This window comes from Typopeltis vanoorti, chromosome 2 (genome assembly GCF_054136105.1).
Source record: "Typopeltis vanoorti isolate ZY-2024b chromosome 2, IOZ_Tvanoo_1.0, whole genome shotgun sequence".
NCBI classification, from domain to species: domain Eukaryota; kingdom Metazoa; phylum Arthropoda; class Arachnida; order Uropygi; family Thelyphonidae; genus Typopeltis; species Typopeltis vanoorti.
The window spans coordinates 91,748,345-91,761,454 of record NC_143550.1 but is presented as its reverse complement, the minus strand read 5'-3'; the positions used below and the strand labels follow the sequence as shown (position 1 = coordinate 91,761,454).

At 35.4% G+C, this 13,110-nt stretch overlaps 1 protein-coding gene across 1 annotated transcript in view; it reads left to right on the top strand.

The window, feature by feature from the left end:
* Itpr (Inositol 1,4,5,-trisphosphate receptor) overlaps window positions 1-13,110 on the top strand; it is a 1,112,489-nt gene that overhangs the window by 528,564 nt on the left and 570,815 nt on the right. The window contains exon 30 of the mRNA XM_090401920.1: window positions 3,827-3,967. Coding sequence (XP_090258046.1) covers window positions 3,827-3,967 — 141 coding nt within the window. The remainder of the gene's footprint in view (window positions 1-3,826; window positions 3,968-13,110) is intronic.

The following is a 13,110-nucleotide window of genomic DNA, read 5'->3' as shown; positions in this document are numbered from 1 at the left end:
TACTGTGTTTGTTGATGATATTTTTATGGCTATTGTGAATTTTAGTGCAGACTGACTTTAGAGTTTTTGCATTGAGCTATTTAAGGCTTTTTTTCTTATTTTTTTTATCTTTGACTGCTTGGCATTCTGATTGAAACACCAGAACTTGGATAGTGGTTGGCAGTTTGGTGTGTAATTAAGACCAATATTCCAGAAATAATAATTATTATTAAGTCATAGAGGATATTTGAATTAGGAGAATGTAAAAAAGATGAAAAAATACCAATATGGTGCCAGTTCAGAGGTTATCTGAACTGGCACCTTGGCATCATTGGAATGCTATAGTTCACAAGGCTGAGAATATCTGGCAGGAAATAGAAAAGGAAATATGAACCCAAAGAAAGCTTCCATCTGTTGCCAAAGAGAACTAGTGAAGAAAAGACCCAGTATATTAGGAGAATGATAAGGATTGACAGGCAGTGTGGTTAGTTAGTGAACATTGTATTTTAGACCATTGCTTACAGTAGGATAAGGAAGACAGTTTGAACTATAAAAATTGAAGTCTCCACAGAAGACGATCCTGCTGTGTGGTCGACTGTACAGTCAACCTTCAAAGATAAGTAAACAAAGAGATCAATGTAGTTACTGAAATTAGAAGAGCAGTGAATACAAAATGAGTTAAGGATATCTTGATCCATGTCATATAGACCAGTTCAAGATGTCAGAGCTGATAAATACATGCTTCCTCAATTCATATGGAAGGAATCATGTAAAATGTAATTATGATACATTTTTTTTTTGATTAACTGTAGTTGTAAAGAATGCCAGTTGCTATTCACTAAGGAAGAACAGGTCAGGTTGTTTTCAATGCACACAGTTGGTGGTGCTCATTATTAGTGTTTATTTGAGGCCTGATGGTGGTGAAGTGTATGTGGAAGCCCATCCCCCCCCCCCACTCTCTCCCATTGGATTTTGGGTTTTCTTAGGCATATTGTTGAATTTTTTTAACCATTGTTAGTATTTCATGTTAGTGGTGTTAGAAAAAATTTGCAGAGCATGAGAATCCACTGGGAATGAAAGACTTGTGAACATGATTCACACACAGGATGTGCCTGACTCTGGTATGTTCATGCTTGGCCTCAACAACCCCCTGCATACTGTTTTACTCAAACTCTCTTCCAACACAACATGCCAGAATAAATGCCAGCAGGATTATTTGCTAATTGGTTTGTTGGGATGCCTCTAATAAACCTGATGCATATAATATCAGGTTAATCCCTATGTACTATCTACCAATTCATTTGCAAAACTTGTTTAAATGCTGTGCCATTGAATAGAAGAACATACTCATAAAGGGTGTCATGCAAACACTGCACATTTGAAGAGAGAGAGAAAGAAGAGGACAGAAACCAGAAACTCTGTTTTGGAGATAATACATGGCAATGGTCACTTTGGAATACATGGAAATGGCCTCTTCAGGTCTCTGATCAGCTGGCATTGATGTTTCTCTGGGTAATGAGTCATCTACCACCTAGAGCTGTAGGTAGCATTTCCTCCAAGTAGGTAGATGTGCTTATAAGATGCATTACTTACTTGCCATATCTGTGGAAAGAGGCTATGCTTGACTTGGCTAGGGCAGGCTATATATATATATGTATTGCTCATCACTGGCCTGTTAATGGCCCAGTTGTAGAAGTGGCTAGTTTTTTCCTGTTAGAAACTTCGATTTTTTTTTTTGTCCCTTTAAAAGGACATGAAAGCTGGCTTCATAGCCTTATTTGGTTCAGCTTTAATTCAATTCAAACCCTCTGTTCCCTGCTCCTCGAGTTCATTGTTCACCAGTTATCTGTTCTAGTTAATAGTCGCTTCTCTCATTAAGTGATTTGTTTTTCATTTTATAAGATGAACCCTTGTTTCAGCAGCTCCCCATCCTTTCTTTTTAACCCTAGAATATTGTTTTATATTCCGGCCTGGTTGGCCAAGTGGTTAGCGTATCTGCTGTCTAGGAGGCCGTCGGTTTGAATCCCGTGTAGGCATGAATATTTGTGATTGTCTTCCGCCTTCATAAATTTCAATAACTTAATGTTAAAAGAGAAATACGATGTATAATGACATGATGATAATGAACAGCCTATTTTTCTACCCACTGCAGGTTAAAGGCCTCTCCCATTGAGGGGGGTTTTGTGTCTACTACTCCCACGGTGACCCAGTCCATATTGAGAGAGTGTATCTACACTTGAGTGAATTTATGAAGGTGGAAGACAATCACAAACACATCCATTCCTACGTGGGATTTGAACCCACAGCCTCTTGACTGGAGAGCAGATACCCTAAGCACTCAGCCAACCAGGCCAGCATAGAATGACATATAAGACAATATTCTAGGGTTTAAAAAAAAAAACGAGTGGGGAGCTGCTGAAACAGGGGTTCATCTTATACTCTAAGTATAAAATCTGATTCTTTGAATTCACCAGTAGAAGACATTGTCAAGTGATGGCATGGAGGATGAAATGGTGTTGGAGAATGAGAATAAAGAAGTCAAAGTGATGGTTTCAAATTCAGAGTGATTATTTTTAAAACAGTGTGTTCTAGTTAATAGTCGTATATTAACAATAAACAGTGTGTTCTAGTTCTAGTTAATTTTAATATTAGTATATTAAAATATACTAATAAACATTTTGTAAACTGTTTAGGTTCATTTATACATATACAGAGTTGACCCTTGAAGAACATGGATTTGAACTGTGCAGTTCCACTTATACGTGTTTTCTTTTTAATCATATATTGGAAATATTTTTAGAGATTTCGACAATTTGAAAAAACTTGCAGATAAACTGCATAGCCTAGAAATTTCAAAAAAATTAACAAAAAGTTAGGTATGTCATGAATGCATAAAATATATCTAGATACTAGTCTAGTTCATCATTTACTACTGTAAAATATACACAAATACACAAATCTATTATAAAAAAAAAAGTTATAATTTATCAAAACTTACTCACAACCACTTACAGACTGTACATGACCATTTGCAGTTGAGAGAAATGTAAACAAAAGTAAAGATGCAGTATTAAATCATAATCGTATAAAACAATTGTTAATAATTAGTTAAATTAATGGGTTAATGATTCATTCATTAGTGTATAGGCTAGATTACCATAAACAATCAGATTGCTGCTGCTTCATGAATCGTTATACCTGTAAATAAATGTGAATTTCTTTTTCACAATATCTTTTCATTTTTGATGTCTAGTGTTACTAATACATATATATTCACTTATATTAAAGTAAAAGTGATGTGTGAAACACTGTTAGCAGTAAGTGTGAATTTTATGGTCATCTTTTATATCCTGAATTTTTTTAGATGAAATAGATGAAATTTTGGCAATTTTCTTATACACCCAGTCACTTTGTACACTAGTATATATGGTAAATATATTGTATGAGATAATTGCTGTATTTTTTAAGGAAATTGCAATGTAGACTACTACATTAACTAAATTAAATGTAATTAATACCTCAAATATTTTGGCAGTCACACTTAATCAAGGAACAAAATATAAATAGATATGTGCATGCAGGCGCTACAAGTAATGAAGGTGAAGCATGTCATTGAGAGTAGTCCTGATGTCCTAAAGATGTGCTTTCCTGTTGTGTCTTGTATGCACGTCTTATATTTTATTCCCTGATTATGGCAGTGTGACTTAGCCGAAATATTGGAAGTATTAAATTTATTTTAGTTAATATATTAGTCTACTTGGTAATTTCCTTGAAAAATATGCCCTAACCAGCCTTATTGTATAAGAAAATCAAAATAATTGTCTTCTCATTTTTTTTTCTTTTTCAGATCCTTCTTCGACTTACTCGTTTATGTATTCAAAATACACCTGGTGGTGGAAAGAAACCACGAAAGCATGAACAGAGATTACTTCGTAATATGGGGGCACATGCTGTCGTGTTAGAGTTGCTGCAGATTCCCTATGATAAGGTTTATTTCACTTAGAAATCATACCTCATTAATTAAATTTCACCTTAGAAAAACTACTCTGAAATGAAACTTGAATGAATTCCTGAGATTTTTTGTTTATTATTCTATACTAAGCTTCATCTGTTAATATAAGTACAGTTCTGCTTATCCGTTCATATCATTCTACATTTCACCTATTTAAAGCATCTCTTGGTGGCTTAATTAAGAGAAATGAAATTTGCATACAAATCTGATAATTGTCTACTAGAGGACAGAAAATGATTTTTAGTGCCAAAAGATAATTTTTTGAAAGTATTTAACAATAATTAACTCATCCTTTCTGCATTATATTTATGAGTGTTTTTGATTTTTTTTTTTTTTTTTTTTTTTTTTTTTTTGTTTAATTGTAAGTGCTGTGTGCTTAAATGTGGTAAACAAAAAAAGTAAGGTTTGTTTTCCTGGAGGTAAAATGAATAGTGATTGAGGCATTGGATATGAAGAGTAAATGAGCAAAAGTGTTGGTACTGGTAATAGGGACAAATGACTTGACTTGACTGGGAACAAGGAATACGTAACATTGGATATCAGAAGGCTGTTGAGAAGGATGAAAGATAATAGTGTGATAGGAAAGGTAGTCAGTGTGTTGCTGAGGTATGACAGTGATGAAATGAGGCAGAGAGTGAAGATTGTGAATAATAATATTAGCAGAAATGTGTGTGGGAGAAAGGAGTGCAGTTTTTTAATGCGTGAAATGAGTTTGAAGGATGAATTAAACTATAAGACTAAAGAATGGACTGCATTTGAATGGTTTTGGTGTGAGTCATTTGGAGAGACTGCTGCTGGAAAGTAGAGAAATGAGTTCAGAAAATGAATTTGATCAAGTAAGAAGCAACATGAAAGAGCAGGAGTGTAAGAAAGGAGAGATTGAAGTGGTGGTTATGAATTAAGAATTGGATAGCATGAGTATAGAGAATGAGAGAACAAGTGTGCAAAACAAATAGGGAAATATGGAGGCTAAGGGTGGACAGGGGAACACAATGTGAGAAAAGTTGATGTTCCAAGAGAATGTGAATATATATGTAGACAAAAAGGGAAGGGGTGACCTGGGATCAAGAGAAAACAGTTAGATCTGAAAAAGGTTCGAAGATGGATAAGGAGAAAAAGAAATGGCTCAAGTTAAGATGGAGAAGTCGCATCAAATAAGTGATATTAGTAGAATTAGCTATAGATTCAAGAATGAGCTGTTATGTTTGTATGCATATGCTAAAAGCGTAAGAAACAAAGTGAATGAAATTGTTGCATTAGTTGAACCTGTTCACCCAAGAATTGTTGGAATAAGTGTGATATGGTTGGATGAGGATGATATCCTGACAGGAATAGAGATAGAAGGGTATGATGTGTTTTCTGAAGATAGAAAGGGTAAAAAGGAAGGGGGAATGTTATTGATGATAGAGAAGGAATTATGTCCATACAAGGTAGAGATGTGAGAGGGAAATACTACCAGCAGTTTTGAGGCAATGTGGTGCGAGATAGAGGTGAATAGAATGAAATACTTAGTCGATATAGTTATAGACCTGACAATGTGGATGGTAGTGACCATGAAATGTATAATCAAATTATCCAAGCAAATAAGAAAAGGGTGATCATTATGTTTAATTTTAATTATGGCAATATAGACTGGGATGATGAGATAGCAACTGGAAATAAATAAAATGAGTTTCTTGAGTTTTTGAGGGACAACTACCTGAGGCAATATGTAATAGAGAGCACACAAGGATTGAGGTATTGGATTTGATCTGCTCAGAGGATGCAATTATAAATAAGGTGCAAAGTTGGTGAGAGTGACCATGAAGTGATTGCTCTTGGGTGGTTACCAGCAGTGTGAGGACCTCTTTGAGGAAAAGGTATATATGGATCTACGAGGCTGGTGATTATGAGAAGCTCAGGAGGTAACTTGTAGGGGTAGCATAGCTTGGGTGATATTCAAGAACTATCTAGTGGAAGCAATGTCTAAATTCTGAGGGTCTGAAGGTTAAATAAAGTAGGTGTGAAATGGATGAATGTAGAGACTAAGTATGCAATACAGACCAAATAGGCATTATGGAGGCAACATAAGAGGAGTGCTAATAATCAATTTCGTGTAGATTACATAGAACAAGCAAGGAGAGTGACTTGGTTGGTAAGGGTAGCAAAAGTTCATTATGAGCAGCAGTCACTTAATGATGTCAAAAAGAATCCTAGGGAATAATTTCAGTATGTTGCTTGCAAAAAATGAATAATTATGGAAGGATGACATTGATTGGATAAAATGGTATAAGACAGCTGCTGCAGAAGATATAGTTGAGATATTTAATGAGCAGCTCATAAAGGTCTTTCATTCTTGTGAATGTGACATCATGGTAAGTTTGAGAGTAGTTGATGATCAGGAGCAGGGACTGACTGCAAGTGAGCAAGAGGTATATGGGGAATTGAGCAATTGTGATGTTAATATGGCTGTGGGACTTGATACTATATAACCACATATTTGAAGGAATGTGTCAGGGAGTTGGCATCTGCCTTGCTTTATTTGTTTAATATGAATTTAATATGTCTAATATTTGGAACTTGACCCAGTGTATGACTGGGCCAAGTTCCAAAGGAATGGAAGAAAGGCAAAATTGTGCCACTTCATAAGGGAAATCACAGAACTCAAGCATCAAATTATAGGCCTATCTGTGTGTCAGTTATTGCGATTAAAGAGTTTGTGAGGCTGTGAGAACCAGGATCCAGAATTGGGTTGACAACAATTCTGTTATCTCGGATGGACAGCAGGATTTACTACAACAAGGTCATGTTTTAGTAATCTGCTTATTTATTACAATAAGGTGACAGCTTCCTTGGACAGAGGAGATGGATACACAGTAGTATATATAAATTTTGCAAAGGTGTTGGATAGATTATCACATGATAAGTTGATAGTCAAGCTAGAGCTGATGGGGTTTGATATTAGACTAGTGTACTGGATAAGAGATTGGCTATCTGATACGTATCGGTAAGTTTTCTATGGGAGAGGGCAATAGACCAGAAGAGGAATGTCACTAGTGGTGTGCCTCAAATGTCTGTTTTAGGGCCATTACTGTTTAACCTGTACATTAATGATATTGGGAAAGATTTGAATGAGAATATTCATTTGTTTGCAGATGATGCAAAGTTGGGACAAACTATGAGGAGTAGAGGAGATGTTGTGACTTTACAAGAAGACTTCAATATTGCAAAATATAATGTTTTAAATTTTGGGAAACAAACATGGATGTAGAATTTATGCTTGGTGTGGATATATTGTTGGAGGAAATAAGAGATCTTTGTGTGATAGTGAGTAAGGATCTAAAATTTAGAGGACACATTGCCAAAATTGTGAAGACAACACAACGAATTCTGGGAATGATGCAGAGGACACTGACTTGTAGAAGTAAGGAGATTCTTGTTCCACTGTATAAGGCTCTGATTAGGTCACAAATGGACTATTGTGCATAGATTTGGTCACCTGGTTTTTCAAAAGGAAGAAGAGATGTTGGAAAGTCCTGAGACGATTGACTAATGTTGTTTTTGTTCTCTGGAATGTTGAATATGATGAAAGGTTTGAGACCATGCAATTTACAGAGTAGTGGATGGGAGGAAGAGGTGTGATATGATAGAGGTAAAAGTCGGTAAGGGGTTGTTACAGGATCAATGTCGAAGATATTTTTCATAAAATGGTGGGAGATCAGGGGAGAAGAAGAGGTCATCCCTGGAAACTGTATAAGGCAGATGTGAATAAAGGAGTGAGAAACAGGTTTTTTTGCATACAGAGTTGTGAATGATTGGAATGCCTTGCCTGAGAGTGTTGTGGCTGCAGAGAATTTGAATGTATTTAAGGAGAGATATGATGAGCTGTGTATATGACAAAGGAGCCTCCTAGATGATAAGATCCTATGGACCCAAAGATGAGTCTTTGGGTCCATAGGGTCTTAGGATAATAACAAATGTGTTGTTTTTAAAACTTTTATTTTTGCTTTATTGTATGCTATATTGCTTGTCATGGTACCGATGAATAAACCAATGTGGGGGGATTTCAGTGTGCATGATTTTGTTCCCTGCAACGTGTGTGAAATGTATGCACTTTTTAAATGAGTGATTTATGGAAGGAGAACTAAAAAGAAGGAATTTTGTCATTAGTGTTTTGAGAGTGAATGTCTGAAATGTAAGGAGAGTAAGTAGAATGATATCAGTGAGTTGAAAGATGAAATGCATGAAAAGCAATTATTATATATGGCGAGGTTGATGTTCCATTTGGTAAGAGTGGCTACAGGAATGAAATGGTGGAAAAAGAAGAGAATGACCACATGATAATGAAAAATATAGTACACTTACATTTAGTTCTCCACAAAACAGAATGTGAGATTGAGCAATAGTATGACACAAAAGTGTAAGAATTCAGGGATGCAAGGTGGAGAGAAAGCATAGTATGAAAACGTGAAAACATCAGAATAATAAGAATTTTGTATAATAATTCATTGATAACAGTGATTAAGGATAATGTGACAAAATCATGTTTTCTGGTGCCAATATTAAAGATGTTAGTGATGCCATAAGGATGCAGGATGTAAAGGTGAAAGAGATGCTTATTTTGGCTGGCATGAATGATTTAGCAGACAAAAAGTGCAATATGTGAGAACACATCAGTTGCTACTGCATATGAAAAAGAAGAACGAGAAGGTAAAAGTTCTGAAGCTGTTGCCACAGTACGATCAAGGCAAGCTGAGACATAGAGCTATGATCACAAATGATTTGTAAACAGATTGTGCAGGAAAAATCATATGGGGTGAGTTTGATGGAAAGAATGATTTATATAAGGTGGATGACTTGCATTTGAATTCAGATGCAGAAGTGTTCAGAAAGAACAGGGTGTCCACATTGGACCTCCCTAGTTTCAACATGTTACTACTACTTAAGTGTGTGTGGACCATAGTATCAAAATCACCGAGTTTTTGTATAAAAAAAAATTCTCGATAAAACTTGTCTCTGGTCTTGTCTCTTGATTTTTTAACATTCTTTGAAACTAGAGAGGTCCAGTGTGTACACTCTGTATTCTTCAGTAGGAGTTACGAAGTGCAGAGTCATGAAAATTATGATGATTAGTGGTGGAGCAGCTGTGTGTGTGTGGGGGGGGGGTCGTGTAACCTAGAGGGTAGTATGTTGGAGATTGATCACGTGATGCTAAATCTAGCTCCCAAGGTTTTTATCTTTAGTGTACCAAGTAACACATGGTGAAAAGATACTTGTGAGATGAAGAATATATTGCAGTTCATATATATAAATGCCAAAAGTATTCGGAATAAAGACGAAGAGTTTTCAACGTTGAGCTTAGCTCGTCCACAAGTTATAGTAATTACTGCGACTTGTCAAGAGTTTTTCCACTTGGTTAAACTATAAATTATAGATGCCAAGAAATTATATTCTTGGTTTAATCTTTAATCCACGTGTAAGCAAATAAAGTTTGCACGTGAAGTAACTTCATGACTGGGTAACTCGTATATAGAGGCTAATGACTTCACATCACTTGCCTTAGTGCCCCATGATACAGAGCACATTTCCTTACAGACATATATATAATGCTATGCATTATGGGAAGGGGACACTACCCAGACTGGTTTTGACCTTTATTGAGGTGAAAAAGTAAAGGGTTACTCATCATAGACCTAGAGTAGTTAGTATAGGGGTGCAAGAGAGCCTGATAGTATTAGGAGAAAGAAAGACAGATATATAGCATGAGTGATAGAGAAAATGCCTCAGTTCTTTTATATCATCATATAGCCAAAGGCTACCAATTTCATATAGATGAACAACCAAAAGTCCAGTTGAAACTAAACCACAAAGATGACTAATACTCAGGTGATTACCCCCATCTGGGTTAACTGCCTTGAGTTGGCCTTCTCTGCCTGAGATTGCTTTCTAGTCATCCCTGCAATTGACTGTAAGACCACATTGAATTAAGAGGATGAAACTATTTAAAAAACCTCTCATAGCAAGAATAGACAGAATTTTATCTCCCCCTGGTGAATATTGCATAATGTGGGTGGTCTGCACCATCCAGTGATAAATTTGATATTTTCTAAAATGCTCTTTCTAAATTAAAAAAAGCATCTGACTGAACAATAAAATTCCCACAATACAAATATTATAAAGCATTTAAATGTCATATTGCTGGTTTTCAAATCCATTTATTTCCTTTTAGCATTGCACGGTGATGAGCATTCGTTTTAGAAATTATGGCCTTTACACCCATGTTATAAATAACAATTTTAATTTCTTGACGTTTTGACCTTCATATTAAGGTCATCATCTGGAGTATATACAAATATACAAAGACAAGCTGAGTTACATTTCACACAGTAAGCTAAAGAAACTGGTTATTCTACTGGCACGACTTCTAGTAAAAAAAAAAAGCCAGTAGAATAACCGGTGATCAAATCAAATCATTGTTTCTTTAGTTTACTGTGTGAAATGTAACTCAGCTTGTCCTTGTATATTTGTATATACTCCAGATGATGACCTTAATATGCACTTGAAACGTCGGGAAATTAAAATTGTTATTTATAACACGGGTATAAAGTCCATAATTTCTAAAATGAATTTTCAAATCCATGTTTCTTTGTAACCTTCCATAAATGGTATTTTAATTCATTAATTATAAAAAGCAAAATTCTCTTCAATTGCTGACAGCTGGTGGGTACTGCAAAAAAAAATCCTGTTCTGTTGTCAGTAATGAAATACCTAGCACATTACACAATCTGTTCCAAATACACAGGGCAAGAGGGCAGCTGTAGAATGCATGTTGTACTGTTTCCAATTGGTAACAGAGGTCACAGATTGGTTCTCCGATGTTGAAGTTCCTCCATTTCATGGTATTGACTGGAAGGCAGCCATATGCAATTCTCCAAGCAAGATTCCTCCTGTTAGGATACTTTTGGAACATCATCAAGTCATGAAACAAAATATTGTTGTACGTACCCAACTGTGGAACTTCGTGGCAAACGAGATTAAAGATTTCTTTATACCAAATTTTTCTTTTCTTAATGGAAAGAATGTCAATTCCAGAGTGCTTTAGCAGTCTTAGAGTTAAGCACAGAGTGTTATAGTATTCAGGAACAATCTCAGCTTTTGGACCTGTATAATCATTAACTCCAAACGGAAAGATGAAAATCCAAGTAGTAACGGAGAAGGTCTGCACATGTGTGATCAGTCTGCAATTGAAGTCTCATCAATGGGAGCCAGACCAAGAAGCGATACCAAAATTGAAATAATGCAGAAGTCATATTTCTATATACAAGTGGTCAAATGGTGTCACACCTTATTACTAAAATACTCTGGATTAGTGATAGATGTTTGAAAGTTTTTTAACTTGTTTATACTATAAATGAAAGATGCCAAGAAATTATATTCTTGGTGAGGTCATTAGCCTCTATATACAAGGCTAATGACTATGAAGAGTCGTGAAAGTTACTTCACGACTTTGTTTGCTTACACTTAGTCAAAAGATTAAGCTAAGAATATAATTTCTTGGTATCTTTAATTTATAGTGAGACTTGGTTGACTCAGGATGATATTGGAATAGAATGCAGAGGATATGGTATCTTCTGAGAGAACAGAAAGAACTGGATGCAGGGGGGGGGTAATAATAGCAGAAAAATTGAAACCAGAAAGAGTAGAAGTATACATCAGAAAGATAGGGATGCAGGGGACAGTTCATTAGAGTATTTGGGGGTGAGATAGGCCATCAGGAAAAAATTGATAATTGGTTGCTGCTATAATCCAGGAAGTATAAGGGACAATGTAGATGACATTCATTGAAAAATTAGCACGATGAGTGCAGGTTGAGTAATTATTATGGGGGATTTCAAGTATAGTAACATTGATTTGTAGGAGGAATAGTCTTGATAATTACCTGAGACAGCATGTAATGGAGAGGACATGAGGTTCAAGATTGCTAGACCTTATCATAGCATCAGGGACCTTAATACTAACCAATCTTGCTATGCTACCTCTGCTTGGGGAAAGTGATAATGCGGTCTTGGCCTGGAAGATTGTCAGACATGCAAAATTTTCTGATAAGAAGGGATATATGGGTGGAATTACAAACCAGGTGATTGTAACAAGTTGAGGAGTCAGCCTTCAGCAATGCCGTGGCATAGAAATTTGGAGAGGAGAGATGTTGGCAGCAAATGGGCTGTGTACTTAAAGAAGGCAGGTATCTGATGTATACAGAGTCTGGAAGATAAATCAGTAGGAGTTAGATAGATGAATGGTGTCATTAAGCAGGAGTTGCAGATAAAGATAAAATAATGAGAGAGTAAAACATAGTAACTTTTATTGAGTTTTTTTTATTTACAAAACAGACTTCTTGGAGGACACATGCACTTAGCATACGTAATGTGCTATATTTCATAGTAATGGAATAATTCCAATCAACCTATATTTATTCACATTATGAACCAGGTCATCACTTACTTAACTCAGGTTACATACAGTGAAAATATCACTGTACAGTTTGGGACTTAGCCAAACTATTTTTTATTGGCTTAAACGGAAAAAAAAAGAAAAGAAATTACAGCTATGTGGGCGTTACTCTTAAGATTATAGTCTCCCAAATTTTTGGCAAATTAATGCAACCATATTTGTTCAGGTTTGGAGAATTCTTCATAGCCATGGCTGACTCAAAAAATAATCTTTTGGATCTGTAATGACTGACTTCTAAATAGCACATTGTTTTCTTCCATCTAATTTTTTTTTTTTTTTTTTTACATTAGAGTTTGCCTAAATAGGACTTTAAATATTTTGTCTGGTATGATTGTATTGTTTCACATACTCACTGTTGCATATACATGCTGTGTTATGCTCTGATGATGCTGATTTGAAATCCAATGAAATATTATGCAAGTTCATAAAACATCTTTTTATAAAATTATTTCTTTGGTGTCATTAATACCATTATAAATGAGTCATGAATACCCATCAACACCCAAGTTTATCTGTTAGAGTTAGTCCTTATTGGTGATTTAAACAGAGCAGACAATAAACATCAGACATCTAGCATTATTTTGGAAAAATTTAGAGAAAAGCTAATAATAATGTTAATGCCTGCTAGA